This window comes from Mastigoproctus giganteus, chromosome 4 (assembly GCF_048544385.1).
Source record: "Mastigoproctus giganteus isolate SK-2022 chromosome 4, ASM4854438v1, whole genome shotgun sequence".
In the NCBI taxonomy this organism is placed as follows: Eukaryota; Metazoa; Arthropoda; class Arachnida; order Uropygi; family Thelyphonidae; genus Mastigoproctus; species Mastigoproctus giganteus.
The window spans coordinates 168,273,740-168,295,491 of NC_143578.1; the positions used below are offsets into that span (position 1 = coordinate 168,273,740).

Here is a 21,752-nt window from a genome sequence, read left to right on the forward strand (position 1 = left end):
GGTCGGATAGCATTTTCCCAACTGATAAAAGAGTAAGACTGAAGATTAAAATACTATGCTGGCATCATCATGGTTGGCACTACTTGAAAAGCTGACCCCCAGAGAGTGCTTGGCCTTTGGCACTCGCACAGTGGCGCCTGTCCCTGTGACTTTTGATCCCTCTACCCATCCCCTATTTCTCCTTACTCGGGTGGACTGCCTTCTCTATCTGTCCACTTTAGCTTGTTCCTCACATTTAGATCCTCTTCCTCTTGTTCCCCAGGCCTTCTCTTCTCTTCCTTTTTTATTTTTTATTATTGTTTTTTTTTTAACTTGGTCTTTGTCCAGGACGCTCAGGCGACCCTGGCGGAGACCAGCCAGAGAATAAAGGGCAGCCTGGCTACCTCCTAGCGGTGTGTGCGGGCAACGTGAGGTCCCACCAGGGGCCCCGCGGCCAAATGTCAGGACACCCAACAGAACCTAACGCAATATGTCATATACAACAGACAACACTTTTTCTGGCATTTACAGTAGTTCTGTATTTCTTCACAGCGTACATATGGCGCAGATGTGAGAAATCACAGGTGGCGCCTGACCCTAACACTATGCACACACCGGCAAACCAAGAATACTGCCTACTTGACTCCGAGGAGGAATTTGTTGCTCTCGGCAAATTTGTGCAGGCATTATTCAGTAGACGAAAAACAATGATAGCAATTTATCAAGGAGTGCACTAAGAGAGAAACATCAGATATGTGGTGTTGCGACACTGCTGACTCCCCAAAGACAGCAAATCAACAAGGAATGCATTAAAGAGACACACTTCAGATCTGAAGGCATAACAGCCAGAATAAGACCATCAACAAAAAGACAGAAGTGAAGCCATGACTCCCGTACAAGATTGTCAAGACTGGGTTTCACCCCAGGACTGACCCCTGATTATGATTAAAAAGCATAACTGCTGTAGCCATATAGCGAACTGGGCTGGATACATACCCTCGTCTCAGTCTGCTTTCTTTCCCCCTCCTTGGCAGGAAGAAGGTGACAGCCCTGCTGTCTGCTCCCCCTCCTGAAGGAGGTTTGTTACAGCAAAGAACAACCAGCTAGCTAAAGGCAATTTTCCACACATCTGTTTTACAAATATCTTTCTTCAATTTGAATTTTATCCCCTCAGGCGATTAATCTGGGCAAGAGGAAGAATCCCATGAACATTGAGCATGCTCAATCCATTCAAAGCCTTATACAGATCTCATACAGAACTAACTCTGATCTAAATACAGAACTAACTCAGATCCTTATACAGAACTAACTCAGATCATCTCGTAGGTGCTTAGTCTCCAGACACTGTAATTTGCATAACTGAAGCCTTTCTTTGTAAGAGCAACATTTTGTTCCATTCCATTCAGTTACCTTGTTGCCCTTCTCTGTACTCAGCAGCTTCCCAAAATGAGACCTCAAGGTGTGGCCTGACCATTGCCTTATACAGGGTATGCAGGGAATGCTCCCGGCAGACATACCCTGGTTCTACTCGCCCTATCCTTATTCCAAAAAATATTCCATGTTTCCCCGACAATGGAGTCTCCTAAAAAAACAATGTCCTTTTCAACCAGAGTACTTTGCACTTGGTTTTTCTGTTTTGAGGCCCGAATCAGGTGTGCATCACTTGGTAGATTGCTGGAGTCTTGTGTCCCTGACTAGCTCCCAGCTGCATTATTTTCGAGGAAAGCACCCGTTTTTTTCAGTGACTTAAATTGTTCCATCAGTTCACCAAATTGTAATTTAAGATCGGTGCACCCTTACATCGATCACAAAGAAAAGAATCCCCAAGTCAGCTATGAATAGTCACCAGGTCGACATTGGAAAACATTCCACAGGTTCTGCAACGGATTAAATCATGACTCACCCGTAAATCGCCATCGGCTATTTCCGTGTGAGTCACGATATTCTGTGACGTGTTTAAGGCAGATCTCGTAACTACTATTATAAAATTAGCTAAATATCAGTGAAAATTAACTTTAAAAAATTATATCTATAATATTATAAAAATCAAACTGTTACAGGAAAACCTATAACAAAATAATCTAACAATATCTAAATAAATCAAATATTTAAAAGCAGTAATCAATAGTAATCCAATCCACATAACTGAGGAGTCCTGACGAAGCGCGTCCACTTACCTCGAATGTCAACACTCTAATCAATAGTCTTCCTAAAATCCAAGTATATTATATCAAAATAATTTTTTTAATTCAGTTCCTCTGTGACCACGCCATATTATCCAATCAAATTGGTCAGACAAGACTTCCCCTTAACAAACCCATGCCGTGTGTGAATTATTACTGCAGTCTTGTCTAGATGATCCTGCAATGCTTCTTTAACCAGTGACTCCATTATTTCCCCTGGAACAGAAGTCAAACTAACTGGTCTGTAATTACTCGTGTCAGCCTTTGATCCTCCTTTGTGAATTGGAGGTCACATTTGCATATATGCAGTCCATGGGTACCTCGGCTAAGGCCAAGGACGCTCTCATAATTATGGCTAAGGGTTTGCTTACTTCCTTTGCTGCCTCTTTTAATATTACTGGATAGATCCCATCCACCCAGGTGCCTTTCTTAAGTTTATCTTCAACAATTTGTCCTCCATTTTTCTCTCAGTTATTACAAAATCATTTATCTCACTGCCAGAGTTTAATATACCCCTGGTAAGCCTTCCAATCCCTGAATAACTCCTTATGTATGTAAATGTCGATGCAAAATATTCATTTAGTTTGTTAGCTACCTGAGCAGGATCATCAACAGTTGACCCATCAATATCAAGTGAACCAATCTGATTCATCCCCTTCCTTCTAGAGTTTACATAAGTAAAGAACTCTTTGCTGTTTTTCTTTGCATCCCTTGCCAAAGATTTCTCGTAATCTGCCTTTGCCTGCCTAACCTCCTTTGTGACTTGGTTACAGACGAGCTTATATCTATCATAGGCTTCCGTGTCACGTGCTACTTTATATGTATCCCATGCATTTTTATTCCCTGCCACATGTCTCATTAGTTCATCTGACATCCATTTACAACGTTTTTCCGGAAGCCGAACTCCATTGTTCGGCTTCCGGAAAAACAGTTTCACTCTGGACCATTTAAAAATAGACAGCATATTCATCTGGGATGCTTTTCTAAAACAAGAACATCTGGTCTCTATGTTCTTTGATATGAAAAAAAAAAAGGGTATAATACAATTTAGAGATTTGTCATTTTAAAATACATATATAGCCTTGGTTTTGGAGGTACCGCTCTGTTTTTATTAAAAATGTTTTAAGCAATCGGTATTTCCAAGTTCTTGTAGGATCTACAGTATCGCGACCCTTTTGCCAAGAGGACGAGCATCGCAACGATTTTAAGTTTTTTGCCTTACTACTTGTGTATTGAGCCCAAATCAGGTGTCATCTGAAAGACCTAGTATCAATATAAATTCTGCTAGAGAGAATACCTTGAAATGTCTTAATACTATCGCACAAAATGCCCTTTCGAGGGCTTTGTAACTTTCCTTAAGTTCAAACTTTGTACATTGAAGCAAATGAACCTCCATTTCACCTTAAAAAGTTAGGATGCAACCTTTTTCCGCTGAAAGATGCAGTTAGAATTCAGATCTCGCCATCCCGTGCTGTTCATTCATATTTGTAGTAGACAATCCATTACAGAAATAAACTCGAGGTAAATAAATCTGCTAGTATTAAGCTGTAAGAGGTTACAAGATTAAATCCTTAGAAAAGATACGAATCCGAGAGAATTCGGATTCGTATCTTTTCTAAGGTTGCTCTAATGTCTAGAGCAACCTTTGTGCCTCTATATAATCAAACAACAATTGGATAAAACACCGATTTATGGGATTAGGCATTCCATTAACAATTTCTGAAAATTTTCATAATAAAAATGATTTTCTTTTATAAAAAAGTAATTTTCTCATTTATATTCAAGTCAACCTAGAAATTTAATAATTTTTTTATTATTATCTTTTGACAGGCGACATAGTTAATATTCGCCGCTTTTTCAATGAATTTGCATTTCAAGTGATTGCGAATGGGACTTTGGCAGTCGACAGTTTTTTCCTCTTAAGGTAAGGTAATTGTGCCAAAATTGTTATTTACTTAAATAATATTAGCCATATTGTATATGAAAGCTCGATACTTTTGCTGACTCGTCAACGTGGGTAGCTATAAGTGGTGAGGGGTCCTCTCAGTGACGCTGTTAATGTACAAATTAGCATCATAGGTTCCAACGCCCACATCTGCCCTTGTAAACCTTCATTAATGACATACGACTAAGGCAAAGACGAGAAGAGGGGAGAATGAGACAAATAAATTGCAGGTAAAATGGATGAAGCAGTCCAACGAAATCCCTAATAGGTAAGCTGAAGTGTGGATGCTTCTACCAAGAACTCTGTCGTGTCTCTCTGTTAAAGTTATTTGTTCTAGCCTCATCACTAGAATCCGGCGTGTTTGACGTGCGCAGCAACCCGCGGACTTTCTGAAAACGCAGTAGCCTGGTGATTATCGGGTCCAGCCTTAATATATTTCTCGGTCACAGTTTTGATCAAGACGGGGGGTCCTGAGTCGGCCGTTTCAGGATCAATCGGCTGGCAAGTCCCCTTGTTACAGTCAAATGTACTTCGATAGATCTCCCTCCCTTTGGTCCTGGAAGAGAGTAAAGACCTGTTGGATGTATGCATATAGTATCTTAGTAACTCTGGCATCCCACTTTCGTAAGCACTCTCTGTTAGTTCGTGAGTGGGCGCCGCATCGTTGGGTTCCATTGTAGAGAGTCTCAAAGATACTGAATTCTATTACTCTGTGCGAAAAGTAATTTTAATCTTTCTTTTCCTCTGAGACTTCCTCCAGATCCCTAACTACACAAGAAAGGGAACCAAATAAAACCAGTAATAAGAAAAATCGAAGGAAAAGCTGCACCATCTTCTGTACCTTATTTTCCTATTATCCATTCAACAGGAGAAAAGTAATTCTTTCATGAGAATCATCAGAGGTATTAGTACCGTCGATGCGTTTAAGGTTGAGAACATGAAAGAAGATACTTGTTGACATTGGACGAAATTCTATAGATAGGAAATACGTATGAATGGAGATATTTTCTAGAAAACGGTACTTTGTAGAGAAGAAGCTTGAAGTGTTGGCTAGTTCTCTGAAATCAGCCAAACAGCTGAGATGGGTGGATATCTTAGTAGGAATTACCTCAGTACTACAACGTTCTGAACTGCTCCTCCAAGCAACATCCCTTACTTGGAGGAGAGATGCAAATATTCCAATCAGAATCACCTGTCTGCCCGTGTAGCACGATGATTAGAATCACTGTTCTCCCCACAACAGTTTGAAAAGGCCCGGATTCGAATCAGTCAATAACGCTAGGAAATTTTTCACTCCCTGTTTATGAAGAGGAACAGGGAGGATATGATACACCGGACATGATACACCGCACAGAACACTTAACACATCGTGTGTATACTGAGTGGGTTGGATGTTTTAAGCGCATCAGAAACTTAGGCCATATTGCACCGTATATACTATATCCCCAAATTCCTTGTGTCTTCGGTCGATTTGCTACTTCGAGGAAGAAAAATTCCGGTTACCAGGATATACAACCAAGTATCTTCCCAGAGATTTTGATCCTATTAAAATTCAGAAAGAATGCAGTAACGTATGTCACAAAATATATTATCCGAATTGCGATCCCAAAAGTATCCTCCCGATTTCTACGCTTTCCAAGGCCTTGGTGGAACCAAAAGTGCAGTGCAGCAAGAAAGGCACAAATCTGGGCTTGGGTAATATTTCGACGATGTCGAACAACTGAATTGTGGGACATCGCCTTCATCTTATAGATTTCAAATGTGTCAGTATAAAAACGCAATTAATACGTCGTCTTCAAAGCCAAAAATCGTGATGGTAAAGTTTACATCCTCGATTAATCAAATGACCAGTGGCCAAGTTATGGAAAAAATTCGAAATATGCCCTCGATGATATTAGAGCATAACAGTTGTGCAATAGCTGACTCACTGATATTGGGGGTACTATAGGAGAAGTACTTGTGAGTACATCTGTTGAAGCATCATAATCCGCCCAATTCCTGGTTTAAAACAAGCCAGTTGCGAACGAGAAATTGAACTTTACTTCAAATAGTGCTGATTCTTATAACTCATCATTTGCACATGCTGCAGTACAGAATAATGCTGCAGGACAAATGATATACAATAAGAGATGTCAAAGCGACTTCGTTCTCGTCCTCCAGAACTGTTACGTTACTTCTTCTCTATAATTGAATCCAGAGGATCAGAGCAATGTGCTCGTTTCCGAAGACAGGAGAGGGCTAAAATAGCTAATTACCGCCCTATCCTTGTAGAACCTCTCCTGTTGGAGTCTACAAGGATATAAATTACAACTAATTGAGATCAGAATTTGTAAAATAAAACTAACTCGGCTTCTTTGCTGTTTATTTGCTTTTGAGACAAAACAAATAAGGCTGTGAGGCATCCGTGCATTGTGTGGTAGATTGGCTGTTTCACTGGAGGAAATACCTGAGTTTCCGAGGAGTGATTAAAGAAACGCCCCTCACATATGCTAACTAAATATCACAGCATGGAAACAAAACAGCCAATTGGACCGTGGCCTTTTCCACACACTTACCCCTTAGTACATCTATCCGCTATTGTCCACTATAAAACATTTATTTGATAGTGGATAATATATAATATAATATAAATAAAATAATGTAATACAAAATGCGTATATTATATTTTATATACGTATAAATTATATATAAAATATACTACCGATTATTAAATATTTATTTGATTGAGTGCAAAGTATCCTTAAAACTTGGAGAAATAATGTTGTCTCACATATCCATAAAACTAACCTGAGGAACGACATTGAGTAGTATTAACGCGTAACGTCCTTCGCAAATCAAGTTATTATTATGACAGGAACGACAAAAAAGCCTTGAACAAACATTTCCAACAGTTTAGCATTCTTGTCACAACCATTTTTTCCATTTTATTGAGATACCTTTCAGTAAACGGAAATTCGTACTTGAGAACTTCATTTTGGCACGCTTAATCGATATTTATTGCGTTATTATTTGCATACATAAACATTAAGGCCTTCGAAGTTTAAATGTTTTTTTTTTTTTTTTACTTTAGTTAATGTTGCTGATAAAATAGGAATTATCATAAATTCTTTATTTCTTTTTCAGTGGTTTGCTGGTTGGTTACTCCGTTGTGGATTCAGTAATAATTTTGAAGAAGCCGTTCAGCGTTCCTAAACACATAATTCGTCGAATCTGGAGGTAATTAATCAGATAATTTTCAAGCAAAATTTTGTAGTCACATGGAGTGATTTAAATTTTAAAGAGGGTAAGGGAAGGAATTTTTCAAGGGAAGATAACGACGTTGTAGGCTTAATAATTTGGTTATGTTTTATCTTCACTCGGTTTGTTTGCTACGAAAGATAAACGTTGTTCAGTTATACTAATGGAAAATAGCACGTGTTCTGTCTAGAAAAATGAGCAAATTTCATAGCTTGTCGAGATACAGAATGTTGTCGAAAGTATTACTCGAATATTTCTTCTACAAATTATTACTTTGAATAATAATTCCAGAAACATTTGCTTCCAGAATAACATTTCCAGAAACATTGGAAATTTAAAACTTTAAACATCGAACCTAACTTTCTTCAGCTGTCACATTGGACGGCAAAGATGGACAACATAAAACAATCCTATGGATCATTTAAATTCAAGATCTGTACATCCTATGCGAAGAGATATAGGAAGGAACGTATTACATTGCTCCTCTCCTTTTAATACTATATTCTTCAACAGCCAAACCATTGAGTAGGCTCTCCCCATTTTTGATACAAAAATTACTCAAAAATGCGCTTGAATCTGCAAAAATGGTTCGAAGAGTAAGATCTAGAGATTCAAGAACCTTGATTACAAAGACTTCTTCATCTTCTTCAATTGCTAGTGGACAGGTTTCCGCAACAGTTGCTTCTCAAAATACCAGTAAATCACGTTTAGAGCTTTGGAACATTCTAATAAGGTTCTTGATTGCCTTATAAAGATAACAGTGAACCTACTGAAAGAGCGCAAGACAATTACACAGCTATCCGTTGATATATAGATTCGGTGAGTACACTGTTGAAAGGATGCAAGTTCAGTAAACCAAGAAAATTGTTCCTTGATCTTCACGTATCACGATAATGATTTCCGAAATGCAGTTGCTTCCGCAGCGGTTGTGAAAGTTGAAAATAATATGAAGTCTGTAGTATTGAAATTAATAGAATTCTTTTGGAGGAATTTGGGCATCGCCGGGTATACTGAAAGTCAGGAGGATTAAGAGTTCTAGGTGTAATCAGATAATCATGGAGGTTACTACTTGTAAGTGTGCCCAGCTGCTTGAATCCAATGTACCCTTGAAAAATTTAGGCCTCTCTGTGACTAAGCCTTTGAGGCCACCACCTCTTACTATTAGTTTTGATAAGAATAGATATATTGAAGAGCACGGCTTAATGAAGGATGTAATGTACTATGAGTGGAATGTACTTGAGTATGATCATGAAAAGTACGAGTTTGTTGAAGAATGTAGAGTTTGTTCCTCAAGAGTTAGTAGATATGATAATAATAGTGGAGATGAACAGCATACTCATGCTGAGTCTGTTAAAAATATCTACTTTGGTAGAATTACCACAAGGGTTACGCACATGTCACGTGAACTCCTCTAAAGGAATAACACCAGAATGTGATCTGTTAAAAGTATCAGAGTGTGAAGTGGTCTGCAAATTAAGTGATCAAAATATAGAACACGCCAAAAGAGTAAATATCAGAAAGATGGAAAGCCTGTCCCTATGCGGACAATCATAATCGTATTTTAAACACCCCACAAATCTACCCCACAAATACAATTATAAAACCAGGTTACTTAAGGTGCTATGTACGACGATATACCTCATGGCGCACTATGGACATAGTTGGAGATGCGCCTAATCTAATAAATCTCTAAACCAACAACCATATACTTCAATCCAGACAAACATTAGGTCATTCGCAAACAGTCTGCAGAGATTTAGCCAATTGTCTTTCTTGTGGATCAAAAGAGCACACGCATACAAGCTGTAATATTGAAACGCAAAGCTGTCCTAACTCTCATGGCAATTATTATGCCTTCACTAGGAATTACATCCAATGGAAACGACAAAAAAATTCAAAAATATAAGATAGAGCACAAAGAGTTATATAAGGCGACAAAGAAACATTTTAAAATACCTACTATGTCATCCACATATGCCTCACATTAGAAGGGCTAAACGTGATCCAGCACAGCGCTCTGAGGGCAGCTTTAGGAGCTTTCAGGAGTAATCCAGTCCAAAGCCTATAAGTTGAAGCGTATATTCTTCCCATTATACCTTCGAAAAAAAACATTGCTGTCTCACTATGCAGCTAAGATTCAGAGTCTCTAATCACTTTCTCTCATCCTACATTAAAAACTATTCTTGTCAGTTATTCAAAACTATTCTTATCAGTTATTAAGTTTAAAAAAATTTAATTGTGGGCAAAAAAAACAATGGCTATCACAAGACAAAACAATGGCTAAAAACAACCAGCTGATACCTCTAGCAAATAGCATACGAAATAATAAAAAGCTTAACATCTTGGAAAATATCAAATGGCTCAAACCTACTTAAAAAAATTAACTATTCTTAGGGTTTTTTGAAATGATGTGGGGTGCTGACCGGTTCACGCTACTTCGCTTATGCCTTGCGTTATTCAGATCAACATTTGACTATGGAGCCCGCGTGTACAGCTCGTCTAGACCAAGTGTCGTTAAATGACTTGACTCCATACATCACAGTGCCTTATGAATTTTCTTAGGGGCATTCAGGACATCACCCATACAAAGCTTATATGCGCCTACACCATGAGCCTTCATATACCTCCGAAGGCAAATGCTGTTATCAAACTATGCCATTAAAATCCGAAGTTTTCCCTCAAACTTCACTCAACTTCAAGTCTTCCCTTACTTCAATCCCTGAAATCCTCAGTTTAAGAATCTATCTTGAAACAAACCCACAGTAAATAAACCAGCTCGAATACGACTAAAAGAACTAGTTTCAAAATGAGGCATAATCTCTGACAACATATATGAGTACAAAAGCACAACTACTCCATCGTGGCACACTTTTACATCTAACTGTAACACTTATTTTCAACAGTGGGGGAAAGCGCTCTGTGAAATGGCAACATAAAACAGATGCATGCAGCCTACTCGTCACAGGTCTCTGAATATCTTCAAATATATACTGATATACTGATGGCTCTAAAACAGTTACCCAAGTGGGTGTTGTAGTGGTCCTTCCACACCCTGTTATCTCACAGTTACTCCCAAACGAATGCAGTAGCTATTCTGTTGAGCTATTTAACATATTAATAGCCTTGAAATACATTGAAACCTCTTCCCTTCTGAAACGAATACACACAGATTCCCCATCCTGTCCTGCATCAGATACAAGCTTATCTTGTGAAGCGCAAAAGCAAAAGAAGGCAAGTAAATTTCTATTGAATTCTGGGACATACAGGCATTGATCAGTTATGCACAGCTAGTAAGGATTTTGGACTAAAGATGAATATGGCTAAAACAAAAGTAATGATGAACAAGTATGCCACAGAAAGAGACATAATGATTGAAGGAGCAGTAATTGAAAAGGTGGAGTCATATACTTATCTGGGACAAGTTATTAGCTGTAATAATGATAAATGGCTGGAAGTCAAGAGAAGAATAAATTTTGGATGGATAGTATTCAGGAAATATAGTCACATACTGAAGAGCAATATCCCAGTTTGTCTGAAACGTAAAATAATGGACCAATGTATACTCCCCACCATGACTTATGGAAGTGAAACTTGGGCACTCACCAAAAGAATGGAAGAGAAGCTGAGAACCACACAGCGAAGAATGGAACGAATCATATTGGGAATAAGACTGTTAGATAAGAAGAGAAACACATGGATTAGGCAACAAACTCAAGTAAAGGACATTCTTATCAAAACTAAAGAACTAAAATGGTCTTGGGCAGGACACATAGCTCGAAGACATGATGACAGATGGACTAAGAAAATAACAGAATGGTATCCAAGAGGAGCTAGAAGAAAACCTGGAAGACAAAGGCGGAGATGGATAGATGAAATTCATGAGTTTGTGGGTAGTAAATGGATGTCCAGTGCTCAAAACAGAAGCAACTGGAAAGTTGCTGGAGAGGCCTTCATCCTGCAGTGGATTGAAAATGGCTGATGATGATGATGATGATGACAGGCATTGATGGAAATGAACGTGCTGATCAAGCAGCAAAGAATCATACAAATACAAACCTAACGCTTTATAAAGTTCCAAATTTCGATTACAGACTTATCATCAAACGGACTTTCAACACTCAAAGGGCGCAAACCAGGCAAAATCAATTAAACAATAAACTTCTTCAAATAAAACATGAATTTCAGCCGTGGAATTCGAGTCTCCATAGGAATCGGCACGAAGAATTCATTTTAACAAAGTTATGTGCTTTTTACACTCCGTGGCCCAGCAGAGCAGGTAAATCGACCAGTGAATACATGCAATGAATACAGACACAATACGCATCGGTAGCTGAAGTAACTTTCTAGGTGACCTTAATATATATATATTTTTTTAATCTTTTTGAGTCAAACATTATAATATGAAGTTTTGGAATCGATAATTCATTGGTCTTCAATTAAAAAACCCCTTCGCTAAATGGAAAACCTTTAATAGACATTTCTCTTTCTTATAGGTTACAACCAGTCCACGGGTTTACTATACTCGCTGTGTTTCTACTTCCCTTGTTTGGATCAGGCCCAATACATCATGACGTCCTCGACCCAATGGTCAACCCATGCTACGAAACCTGGTGGCAAAATTTAATTTTTATCAACAACTATATTCACCCAGATAAAATGGTAAGAGTTTTCAAATATTGTCAAATACGTAAATTCGCTTTAACTTATAAAGAGAGGGAATGTCTTTGTAAATACCTGTGTAAGAAGGGTCCCGAGTACCAAGCGGTAATAATAAGCGATTTCCTCCCTCTGAAATGATATAGTTTTTTGGGTTTTTTCCCTAGTCTGGCCTTTTCTTTTGTTTACTTCAAGGGGTGCTCTACTTAAATAGATAAATAAATTTGCTGGCTTGTCAATCCACTGCAGGATGGAAGCCTTCTCACAAGTTATATTGAGTGAATGGACTATAATCTGTCACGCGGGTCCACTGCGGGTTGGCAATCGAACGTATTTAGTATTCAGGGGCTTGAAATCTGGTATATTCAAGGAGCATGTGCACCCCGCTCCTGACCACTCGGTTACGGAGGTTCTGTACTTGCAAGGTCTAAAGTAAGAACCCAGAAAGGAAATCTACCTGTTTTTTTTAGTGTACGTATTTATTACTAACCAGCTCTACTAACATCAACAACAGCTTTGTCACTGTTGGCACCGCTCTTGCCTCCATGTGGTAGGGCTAGTAACCTCGGGGGGCAACCCATTATCACGGTTAAAAACAGCATAAATTGAAACCAATGAATTAATACGTAAAAGCCCAAGAGCGCTGAACAAAGCGACAATAATGAAATCGACCATCCAGTCTCTCTCTCTCTCTCTCTCTGGAAGAGAATGAAAAAGGACACTGGCCTGGCAGCAAATCACTAAAAAAAAAAAAACCTATTATTTTTAGGCCACCCGAATAATTCAATTCATCTGCCATGCTGTGTCTCTTTTATATCTGTTAACTGCGTGTGTTCTATGGTCGATTTGTCTGTTTTTCTGGACGAAAACCCCAATTTCTGGCTGAAGAAAACCTTGCTATCTACGCCTGAGACTGACTAACTCAGCCACGGAGTGAAAAAAGCCGATTAAAGTTCTTCGCGTTATCAACAGGATTCGAACCCGGGCCTTTTCCACCCGGTGTGGGGAAGGTGGTGACGATACCACTATGCTAACTGCACAGCAAACAGGAATCACCAACATTCCTGATAATACATTTTCTTCTCAACACAACCTGTGGGCAAGCTCTCGCCATCGACATTCCGTGATGCCTTGAAAAAATGCCGCAGGTTTACCAAAAGTGGTGAAACGGTTCCAATCAGAAAGTTTACTAATACAGACCACTCATTCACGACACTCTAAACTATTATTATGGCTCACATTCTTGAGCGGAATCCCATTTCAGGTCACCCCCACATACAACATTCTGTTCATCCAAGAAGTGATCACTGAATGGATTTTATTAAACGTCTCTGAAGATGAAATAGTTCAGGAACTTTGAAATCAAAAAGAATCATGATCCGAAAATGACTGAAGTTTAGTTCCTATCCGAAGTATTATCTTGACTTTCAGTTCTCCAAACCTACCAGCTTCAGTCAAAGCAGGTTACTTAAACTGCTGCGTTCGACCATATATTCCGAATCCCCTAAGATGTTTTAAATTCCAGAAATTTGGCCATTTCCAGACAGCATGCCTTGGAGATTCAACATGTTCAATCTGTGGGTGTAAAACTCATACATAAACAGAATGCAAGGCACCAACTCCGCAGTGCCTTAATTCCAAGGGCAACAATCCCGCATAGTCCGAAGGTTGTGAAATCTGAACTTGGGGGTAATATTAAAAAATATAAAATTGAAAATAAAGTTTCTTACCAAAGAAGCAAGAAAAAAAGGTAAAATTAATTATGCCAATATGCACTTAGGCTTCTGCTACTTACAATCACCAATCACACAGATTGCCAGACAGAAGTGTCCATCCTTCCAGACACATTGATCTCAGACTGGACTTGATCAGCAGTCCTCAAGCTCCAGCTTTCATCTCAACCTAACGTACTAGACCAAAGTAATAATTCACCATTCACCATTTCATCCTACAGACTTCCCCCCAATGTCAAGTAGTGGAGAATTTGCAAAAATCAGTTCCTGTTGAGCTAATGCTATAACGCATATCAAGCATGGATACAAATGATACACCCAAACTAGAAGAATTGCTTAAAATACATGAACAATGATGATATGGAAAAATACACAATGATGATATGGAAGAAAACAATGATTCAGGACGCCCTAGTTTTCCCTGAAAAGAAAAAAATAAATAAAACTCGACCGATATAAACAAATCACTCGCAAAAAACAGACTGACTCATCTGCTTAGTAAACCAAATAATGGAACATATCATACAATGCAATTGCAGAGGTTTTCGTAGCAATATTGATGATATCTATAAATTAATTTGCCGTTACAATCCTGCTACCATGTCCTTACTAGAAACGAATGTAACACCAAAAATCTTCGTTTCAGTAAAAACTTAAGTTGTCTTCAGACAAGATCGATCTGATAATAACAGCACCCATAGAGGGGTAGCCGTACTCATGGGCTCCCGAGTCCCCTCCAGATGCATTCCACTGAAAACAACATTGAAAGTTGTTGCCACATGTATAGTAATTGGTATCACTTTGATACTGGTTTCAATTTATATTCTGCTAATCATCCATATGATATTTACGAAATCGAAGATCTTGTGTTGCAGTTACATCTCCATTTTGATTGCTAGGCGACTTTAATGCACATCATCGTCAGACAGACCAGGAAAGTTTATCGAAGTACTGCCTGCCTAACTGTCCAGGTACGATTCACGAACTGACAAATCTTGTTTCAATAACTGTCTCCTATATGTCTATGAAGAGAAATTTAATTGACATCATCTGTTATGGGGTACTCTGCTCTCAGATGGACGTGGTGAGCTTATTGAAATGCTACTTGACGGAGAGAATTTGACACTATTGAATACTAACTCACACTGTTATATCCATTTTCCTACTGGGACAAACTTTGCATTAGATCTCTCAATCTGATCTTCGATCCTTTTCCCAACTAAAGAGTGGCCAGTGCATGTCAATCTTCTAAACTGCGATCACTGTCCCCTGATATGTAGCATTCACCACCCAGTCCAAACAAACATAAACAAAAACTAAATGAAAAATTTCCAAAGCAAATTGAACAAAATTTACCAATCATGTCTCTTTTGATGATCATATCATTGAGTCTTCTGCTATTGACGCTGTAACCGATCATATCACAACGCAGATACTAATGACTGCCCTCTCACAGTCTCAAATAAGAAACCATAAGCATATCAAATATGACAAAGAGCAACATCGATGGAATGATGATTGAAACAACTTGAAATCAGAAGGAAAAAAAAGCAGCACGGAACTCCTTCCGCAAATATCCCTCCACTAACAACCTTGTTAATTTCAAGAGATTGAGAGCAAATCTCGTTACATCAGGCGAAAGGCCAAAAAATACTCGAGGATAAAATTTTCTTCCTTCCTCCATCAAAAAAGATACTGATACACGAATAATCTGAGAAAAAATAAAGAGGCTAAGCGGTAAATATCACAAGTTACCTTCTCCTATTATTAATTCGAATAGGAAGGTCTCTTCTTCTGGAGTGATTGCAAATGCCTTAGGAATTATGTTCGCCTCTATTTCATATCAACCGTCTTTTCAAAAAATTAAAACCAAATCTGAGAAAATACCTCTCCCTATATCCAACCACTCACAATATCTGAACTGAAAGAAATGTATATATACCTCAAGAAAGAGAACTCCTGGCCGACCCTGACGAAATTTACTCTACAGTGCTTCAGCACTTAATCAGAAATGGCTGTCGTCTTTGCTAAGCTTTTACAATCAGATATTCTCTGAACATACGTATATTCCCCATTTCCTGGTAACATTCTTATATAATACCTAAACATGGAAAAGATCACTCGATTCCTCACAGCTATAGACCAATTTCTCTAACCAGCTGCTTGAGAAAGACTTTGGAAAAAATGATTTACCGTCAACTCACCTGGTAACCTTGAATCCCAAAACATAATCAGTAATAATCAGTTAGGCCCTCCGAAGAGTAGACCTTCCCCAGACTTCATGACAAAAGCTGAATCAAACGTAAGGAATGAATTCGTCAGAAATCAACATCTCGTCATGATATGGCTTGATGTAGAGAAAGCTTTGAATTCAACATGGCGCTACAGCATCCTAAAAGGCCTCCATTCTATTCACATGAGAGGCCATTTACCATATTTTATTCAAAGCTTCCTTTGACGCAGGTCCTTCCAAGTTAGGTGCCGGCAAGTTCTATCTCAAACATACATTCAAGAAGGAGTCCTAAAAGGCACTGTTCTCGCGCAACTCTGTTTTCAATACGAATATACAATATCACACATACCTCTACATAGTTAACCTTTCCATATTCTGAGAGAGGCAGAATATTGTTCATATTCTGCCACTCTCAGATTATGAACTATATTGATTGACCCCTGGAACTGGTATAGGAGGGGTCCGCGAAACGGACGTTCTGGAAGTGGTCTAAGTATTCCCCCAGGGGTTCGCAGATCTCAGTTTGGGAAACACTGCATTATTGGATAGCTAAGTATTTATAGACGATATTGTGGTACATAGATGACTTTGGGCAATTTCCTACATCTGTTGTATACAATGAAGTAGTCACGTTAATGATTATTATTGTTAACATCACTATTGGTGCCATTTGTCTAAACTATTAATAACTTTTGAAATGTTTATCTCTATACTACAGAGAAGCATTTTATTTTTTAGTGCCTACTGCAGTCTTGGTATGTCTCCTGTGAGTTCCAAATGTACATCCTGACACTCTTTGTCGTGCTGCTGCCTTTGTTTAGGTAAGTTTAGATCGATTCATCCAAAGATCTAAATCGATCATTCAAATTAAATAATTCAATATTCGAGGATAAAAGGTTACATAAAGAGAACTGGATTACCAATAAAGTTTATATTTCTTTCGTTTGTAATAGGAATTAACCTTATATTTGTCACTGGATTAGTAATGCTCGAATTATGCGACTTGTAAATTTGTACGGATGCTAGTAGAAATAAATGACTTCAGATATTTTTGAATTTTATAAGGAAAACTTAGAAGTTGATGTATTGAACTGCTGATCTATTGTTGATGTACTGAACTGCTGATCTATTGTTGATGTATTGAACTGCCATTTTAAAATACAACCTTACTTTTTTCTCCTATAAATGAAATTGAAACGAAATATTTTAACTTTCTAAATGTGCATTTATGCTTTTATTTCCACAGGTGGCAAAAGGTTGGGTTAATTTTAAACGGATTTCTGATAGCTGTTTCAATATTTGTCACTGGATTATTAACCTATATGAATGGTCTACCTCCGACATTGCTGGCGTTGTATCCAGATCGACAGTAAGTAAATCCTTTGCAACGGTAACGCAAAACTAGTTTTAAAAATGGTAGAACTGAATGAATAGCAAAAGAAAGTACATTTATGTTTATATATTTGTTGTGGAGGAGTAAAGAACAAGATGGTTTCTCAATGGAATAGAAGAATTATATGGCAGATCAGTTGTTTTACAGGCTGAGCTATGAAAAAAAAATTCAGATTAATTTCTGTTTCGTACTTCTGATTCTGAATACTGTATTTTAGAAATGACATATTGCATAGTGTTTGCTAATAATTCACAATATTCGCATATTACTCGTACTAATTAAATTTACTTTTTTTTTAGAAAAAACAAAAGGTCTGGCCGATAGAAAAATGTTCAAGAACGTTTCTATTTGACAGAACTAATATCTTCTTTAAAAGACGTAACTCGCTCTATAATAATTATGAAGTTAGATACTTCTCTCTAACTTTATATATATATATATATATATATATATATATATATATTATGTAAGGTAAAAGTTAGGTAAAAGTAATAAAAATAAATAAATATGGCTATATAGCTATCATTAGAGGCAGCAAATGCACATCCTCCACATGATGCCTAATTATATCTGATAATTAAAATAAATATGATATTTAAATAAAATCATCAGCCAGTAGTAAATTATATAGGGGATGATCGACTACCTTTTTGTCTTATTATCTCTACTTTCCCTTCCCTGTTTGTTTATTTATATTATTTTGCGTTTCATTTCGCTCTGCATTATTGCCGTACTACTGGCTGATGATTTTATTTAAATATCATATTTATTTTAATTATCAGATATAATTAGGCATCATGTGGAGGATGTGCATTTGCTGCCTCTAATGATAGCTATATAGCCATATTTATTTATTTTTATTACTTTTACCTAACTTTTACCTTACATAATATAAATTAGTGGTAGTAGTGGGTTGATATGCTAAATAAGCAGCACCTGTGCCGCCATCTATTCTTGTTCTCTCTATTATATAAGCTGGTTAAGCTTGCATTATGTCAGTGGTGTGGCTCTGATCAAGAGTGCTGTCTGTTCTATAGATTATTTTTCGCTGCATAAGGACCACCGCCATGCAAATCCTCTGCATTGGTTGATCTATCGGAGAATGGAGGGGTGGTCCGGTTCTTCGATATTTCTGCCTTTGCGATGATTTGTATGACGATTGAAATGCAGCGATTCCATGACCATTATTGGCCTCGTGGTCCTCTGTCGATATGGGGCGTGATGGTCAGTCTATTATTTTGATATTTTTAGTTTTTTGGTAGTTTCTTTAACCCTTTTTTGGTGATATTTCACGTCTTTTGGAACTGGTACCTTCAAGGGCGGTACCGCTAAATTATTTATAATTGGCATTATTTAAATTTATATCGTTTTTTATTAATTGGGTTTAATGACTTAATTGACTAAATTATATAGGGGATGATCGACTACCTTTTTGTCTTATTATCTCTACTTTCCCTTCCCTGTTTGTTTATTTATATTATTTTGCGTTTCATTTCGCTCTGCATTATTGCCGTACTACTGGCTGATGATTTTATTTAAATATCATATTTATTTTAATTATCAGATATATATATATAGAGGCCAGAAAAAGCATCCAAACTTTGAATAGCGCCATACGCTCGGAACGTTTCTGGTTAGTGTACCACCTGAACACAAACAGAGATGACCATATCATCGTTAGAATAATTTAATCCTCTTTCCCGCCATTAACTGAATTGGCCAAAACCAACTCACAAGAGCCAATGAGCTGCCACACCTGTCCATGTCCCTTACAGTACTACTGAAAAAATTTAGTGAGAAGGAAAAGCAGTCAAAACCGCTCCCATCTCAACTATAAGAGCAAATGGATGTAGAGGAAACGAGAGAAGATAGCGTCCATACTTCCCAAAAAATAAATCCAAGTAGAATATGAACACACTCAGCAATTTGGGTTCCGACCAACGGAAGCAGGAAATCTAAATAATGGCCACATTCGAATCCATACAATGCAATTATCGTAGATTCCGTCGAAGTGGTGATGACATCGAGGCCCTCCTGCATAAGATGCTAGCTGTGGGGGGGAAGTATTATTATTTATTACTTATATTTATATTTTATTGGTAATCTCATTTAGATTTCCTTAGATGCCCTCACACCTTCCAAGGCCCCAATTTTTTGCCACCTGACTGCTATACACTGTATGTCTTACGGAAGATTCTCAGGATCATGAGGGTAATTTCCTTTGTTTCCCCTTAATCAGTGTCCAGAATTCCCTCGCCAAATTATGTGAGAACAAATTCTTAACAATTTTCCGGAACTCTTGGCTCACATATCTGGACAACTGGCCATTTCTCACCGAGCCGGATCCTAGACACAAATGTAGTCCCTTACACGACAAAACTTCGAAGTTAGACTTGCGATTACATTGCCAGGGGCGCTGATCACTGCCTTCTAATGCCAGACAAGGCTTTCTTTCTTGCACGTTTACCTTACCCTTAAACTTTCGACACACATGTTTCCCATTCTTCCATACTTCCAAAAAAAACATCATCACTTTCAGTTCGCACGTACTCGCGCCCTCTACGCCTCACCACCAATTCGACCACAAAAAAATCTACTTCCGCTTCCTCATTCTGTCTCCTCGTTCACTCTTTCAGCCACTTCTCTCTTCTTTCCACACTGACGACCCGGAACTTTTTCTCCGCCGTTTGAACCTGCTCCCATAGGACTCTCCACCAATCCCAAGAATTCAAATTAAAAATTTTAACCATAACCTTTTTGCCCCGTGTGTAAACCAAGCCTTTTTCCTGTAATTTTCTTATCTAGTTCTCAGGGCGTTTCCAATCGTCTGTAAATATAGCCATTGTAGTGTTTTCACATTTGCGAAATGTCAACTTACCAAAAGGTCGCCATAGGGACTCGGTCTTTTCCGACACAAACGGTACCCCGTAGGATAGATCAAACGTTTCTTAATCACCCGCATTTCATTGGCCCATTTTTCTGTTTCTAGTAACCCTTTCGCCTCTTGTTCGCAAATGAGCACTATTTCTCTAAAACGGGCCGCTGACTTTGTTTACTCACAGTGACCCCTTTTCCACACATCTGCAATACAGTACTTGTAAATTGCATTTACTTTCTCTTCCATTTTTCTGCTATTAAATTTACACATCTACAACTTCTTATTTCTAAATCCAGTATTCTTGCCATATATGCATCGCTTAAATGTCAAAAATTCCCTTTCCATATCAAGGATTTATCACATCAAAGAATAATTTATTCCCAAATCACAAAAATGTCCATAAACTCTAACCCTCCATATTTGTAAGATTCACGTCTTACAGAGCCAACCTGCTTCTGCTTACAAGAGACGTATTTTAAGGAAAATGAGGAACATTATTTACTCAACTATTCAATTATTCCCAAAGACAGGGCTGTGGATGGACCTTCCCACGGAGGTATCTTTAACTACGCATTATTCCGCAGGTATCTTTCATCACGGAGGGTTCGCCATTCTTCACCGTACCCATTTTCAATTTACGTCAATTACCACCAACTTAGAGGCGGTAGCAGTTTGTTTCACAGTAAAATTCCTCTTAACTGTTTGTTACATCTATTTTCCACCTGGAAACGATATTTCCCAGGCGGACTTTGATGATTTCGTTAAGCAATTGCCATTCCCCTTTTTTATTACTAGAGGATTTTCCGATCATACTCTATGGCTCCAAAATCTGGACTTCAAATGCTACGACACATTTGATTCGAATTTTCCCCTGGAAAATCTGGCTATTGAAGTGGGCCATATAGAAATTTCGGCTCCCCCTGCACTAAGGGCCACCCAGATTGCGGCAGCTCTCTGCATCAGACGCCTTCCTGCAGACTCGTCTTTGCCGTCAAAATGATGGTTGGTATTATTTTAGTACCAAATTTCTGGGCTAACTGCGGATGGAGGATCCGGCCCAAGCCTTAGGTCCAATCCAATCCTTCAAACCGGCCATTCCAAACCGATTAAAGTTATAGGATCGGTTCTTACCCATGCAAATGCTGCAGGACGTAGACTCCTTGGACGGCGACCTCTACAAGTTTGCAGTCGATAAGCAATATAGGCAGAACGTACTCAATCGACTTCCTGTCCAGGACCACGTCATAGGACATTAGAACCTCCTCCTGAGGACCTGTCCATTACTGCCAGGGATTCATCGCTTCATTTTTCAGTCCTTTCTGGAGTAATAATGCTTGTTTCCCGCCATCTTTATTTATTATGTTGCATAATTTCTTTTATGTAAACCCCTGGCTTGTAGCCATAAAGGGAGTTGTACACAGTAATGTACCGTCTGTATGTAATAAAGAGTTCTTCTAAGATTTCAATGGACATAATACTCTGCTTGTGGGCAGAATAGAGCTAACATCGGTGGAA

General features: G+C 38.2%; 1 protein-coding gene across 1 annotated transcript in view; it reads left to right on the plus strand.

The window, feature by feature from the left end:
- Positions 1–21,752, plus strand: part of LOC150087180 (nose resistant to fluoxetine protein 6-like) — a 64,483-nt gene that overhangs the window by 20,831 nt on the left and 21,900 nt on the right. Inside the window, exons 5-9 of the mRNA XM_090371868.1 lie at positions 3,993–4,086; positions 7,231–7,323; positions 11,838–12,003; positions 16,705–16,787; positions 17,213–17,335. Coding sequence (XP_090227994.1) covers positions 3,993–4,086; positions 7,231–7,323; positions 11,838–12,003; positions 16,705–16,787; positions 17,213–17,335 — 559 coding nt within the window. The remainder of the gene's footprint in view (positions 1–3,992; positions 4,087–7,230; positions 7,324–11,837; positions 12,004–16,704; positions 16,788–17,212; positions 17,336–21,752) is intronic.